Source organism: Arachis hypogaea, chromosome 2 (assembly GCF_003086295.3).
Source record: "Arachis hypogaea cultivar Tifrunner chromosome 2, arahy.Tifrunner.gnm2.J5K5, whole genome shotgun sequence".
In the NCBI taxonomy this organism is placed as follows: Eukaryota; Viridiplantae; Streptophyta; class Magnoliopsida; order Fabales; family Fabaceae; genus Arachis; species Arachis hypogaea.
In genome coordinates this window covers 17,160,273-17,164,002 of record NC_092037.1, presented here as the reverse complement: position 1 = coordinate 17,164,002, position 3,730 = coordinate 17,160,273, and the positions used below count along the sequence as shown (strand labels likewise).

At 39.7% G+C, this 3,730-nt stretch overlaps 1 protein-coding gene across 1 annotated transcript; it reads left to right on the top strand.

Moving 5' to 3' along the window:
• The first annotated feature begins 459 nt into the window (after positions 1–459).
• LOC112722466 (putative disease resistance RPP13-like protein 1) lies at positions 460–1,632 on the top strand. Its single transcript, XM_025773503.1, has one exon. It carries the CDS (start codon positions 460–462, stop codon positions 1,630–1,632), a length of 1,173 nt encoding a protein of 390 aa, XP_025629288.1.
• The last annotated feature ends 2,098 nt before the right edge of the window (positions 1,633–3,730 follow it).

Sequence of the window (3,730 nt, the reverse complement as noted above, 5' to 3'; positions counted from 1 at the left end):
AAGAAGACTAATAAAAATACAAAAATTATTACCATAGATAAGCTAGCTATCAACATGTGAAGGTGTGAAAGCCAATGTCTATTGCCAACAAATTATAACCTTATATTATTACCATAATACCATGATCCATGTGCAGCTTCATGCTCCTTAGTTTTATATAATTTCCACAAAGACTAGTGTCCGTTGATCATAGTGAAACCACACCACTAATATTTTTGCTATTTAACAATGTGTTGCTTCTTTCAAACAAGAATTAACAAATGGAGTTAGTGCAGAGCCAGATAAGCACTCCCCTGATACCGAATTTTTTATAGTTACCATGGAAACCGATACCACATGATATCATGTAGGATAACTTCTTTGAAGAAAACCCCTCTATTGAGTTGACTACACCCTGCAACCATTGTTCTCTTACCTTTCTCTGCAAATCCATTCATTTTCTGTTGTTGAGATCATAACATGGCTGGTGCACTTGTTGGTGGAGCTTTCCTCTCTGGCTTCATTAACGTTGTCTTTGACAGGCTCCTTACAACTGATGCTGTCAACTTGGTCTTGAGCAAGAAACTTGGTCCTGACTTGGTTGAAAGGCTGAAGACTGCTCTGTTGGGTGCTGAAGGACTTGTTGCTGATGCTGAGATGAAGCAGTTCAGTAATCCATCTGTGAGGAAGTGGCTCGATAGTCTCCGCGATGTTGTTTACTGTGCTGAGGACTTGCTGGATGCTGTCCTCCTCAAAGCCACCACTCAAAAAAATGCAAGTTCTTCCTGGTCCCTTAGCTTCTTCAGCAACCGAGATAGAGATGACATAGTAGACAAGATGGAATGGGTGGTTAGAAGAATTGAGAATCTTAGAAAACAAAAAGATTTCCTTGGTCTTGAAAAGATTCCCACTGGTAGCTCATCATGGAGGACTCCAACCAATTCTCTTGTGAGAGGGAATGTGTATGGCAGGGAGGATGACAAGAAGGCCTTAATCAAGATGCTGAATGACAACAATGAGCATCACCTGTCTGTGATAGCTATTGTTGGCATAGGTGGGGTTGGTAAAACAACTTTAGCCCAATGGCTGTACAACAATCAGGAGGAGTTCATGAAGGGATTTGATCTGAAAGCATGGGTTTACGTTTCAGACAAGTTTGAAGTTGTTGAGACTACAAGGAATGTCATAAAGCAGCTCCATGGAGGTACTTGTAGTATCGATGATTTCAATTCACTTCAAAATGCTTTGAAAGATGAATTGTCCAAGAAGAAGTTCTTTCTTGTTCATGATGATGTTTGGAGTGATGATGGTGACAAATGGAGTAATTTTATGACCCCTTTCCAATATGGGAAGAAAGGTAGTATTGTTCTTCTGACTACTCGCGGGAAAAATGTTGCTCTAGCAGTTCAGAACTGTCGCCCTTATTTTCTGAAAGGGTTGTCAGAAGACTATTGTTGGTCAGTGTTTGCTAACAATGCATCTTTTTCAGAATCAAATGGGAGTGTAGCACTTGAAGAAATAGGCAGAAAGATTGTCAAGAAGTGTGATGGCTTGCCATTAGCTGCAGAAACACTTGGTTGCTTGTTACGTACAAAGCATGATGTTGAGGAATATTCCCTTTTTGCCCGAAATTCCTCCTCCTTTAATCATTGAAATCTTGTTCTCAATAGTTTCATTAGTCAAATCAACCTTAAAATACTCAAATATACATGTGAGAAACATGTCATAAGGAAGATTAGCCTTTTTGGTACTTTTCACTGCTTCCCACATATGACGTATCATAACATAAGCAAATGAAATTTGGGAAGAAGTAAGAAGTGCAAATAAAATGACAGAATCAGAAACTGTTACTCTGTGATGAGAACCGCCTTGAGGAGTGAGAATGTGAGTGATGATACGGTGCAACAGAGAGTTTTCAGGGCCGAGTGCTCGATGAGTTGGAATTAGTCCATCCAAACCAGAGAGATTTGCACAAATGTGTTGTAAAACAGTTTGTTGTGCAATGCCTACTTGATCATCCCACTTATCAACCATGTAAACTTTTGGCCCTTCTTCTTCATATCCAAGAGTAGCGCCTATTGTTTGAGGATTGAGGGTCATGTAAACACGTTTGACATAAGAGTGAATTGAGCCATCAATCAAACGCATGTTTGCATAAAATTCCCGGACCAGCCCCGGGTACACAAGTTTCTGAATGTGAAGCAGTGGAGTCCACTTCAGAGCATCAAACATGGAAGAAAAGTTGATTCCTTTGGTTGCCAGTTTCTCAAGATTTACTAGGTATGACAGACAGAGAGGGCGTTTCAGCAAAACCTCTTTATGAAATTCATAGAAAGCACATGAGTAAAACTGTGAGGGATCAAAATGGGAGTGAGTTTTGTGAAATTTGTTCTTGAAGTCGAGAGACTCCAAATTTTCCGATTCCCTTGTTTCATGCAGAATAAAGCTTTTCGGCCTTTTCTGAGAGCTTTTTGTGGTTGAAGTAGGTCTTTTCGGCGGTGATGGTGGTGGAGAAGTATGTGATTCCTCTTCTTCTTCTTGAACGCTAGGCTCCTTGTTTTTTCCTCTCCCTGAAGATTTGTGAGCAATGACTTTGCGACGCATGGTTTCGGTCCTTTTGGAAGGAGGTGATGGAGTAGAAGAGGAGGTAGAATGAAGATGGATATGTGTATGAGTTTGAGGTGATGAGAACGGTGGGATTTTTGGAATGGGGGTTTGGCCACTTCTCTTTTGTGCCATTTTCTTTTTCATGTTAGGAGGAATGGAGGAGTTGAATATGAAAGGGTGGGAGTGCCGAATGAGATTGAGGAGAGAGGAGGTTAGTGGTGCAATTAATGAGGATTGGAGAGAGATGAAGGGGAAGTTAATAACCATAATGATGCGGTTATTAACCAAGGGGTTTTGAAAAGGTGGTTTCCTTGTTTTAAGGGATTAGATGGAGAGAGGAATTTGATTTGACAATAACCACTTCCAATGAGATTTGAAATGACACTCAAAAGATTTGATCATCATAAAATGAGAAACCAGTAAAAGTTCAATGAGGGGTCAGACTTGATTATGTGGGGCCCATTAGAAGCAAAGTCTGCGCAGCCTCCCCCTTAATCATAGCTCCTCCAGCATGCCTTGTTTTTGTCTCGTCCATTCCTACGAGATAAAACCGGACAGAATAAGAAATTCACAAATTTTCAACATGATTTAAATCAATCATTCCCAAACTTTTCCTTAACAAACAGAATCTATCTTCACAGAGGGGTTTTGTAAAAATATCAACAAGTTGTTCTTCAGATTTTACAAATTGAATATCAATAGTACCCTTTTGCACATGTTCTCTAATAAAATGATATTTAATTTCAATGTGCTTTGTTCTAGAGTGCAGAACAGGATTTTTGGAAATATTTATTGCACTCATGTTATCACAAAATAAGGGTATGCTATTGATTTTTAATTTGTAATCTTCCAATTGAGTTTTTAACCAAATTAATTGTGAACAACAAGCAGATGCGGATATATATTCTGCTTCAGCTGTGGATAGAGCCACTGTGGCTTGTTTCTTGCTTGACCACATGTTGAGTGAGCTTCCAAGGAAGCAACACATGCCCGAGGTGCTCCTTCTATCCACTCGATCTCCCGCATAATCTGCATCACAAAACCCTACTGCACAAAAATCATCAGATTTTGGATACCACAAGCCATAATCGCATGTTCCCTTAATATACCTAATGATGCGTTTAACAGCCGTTAAATGGGATTC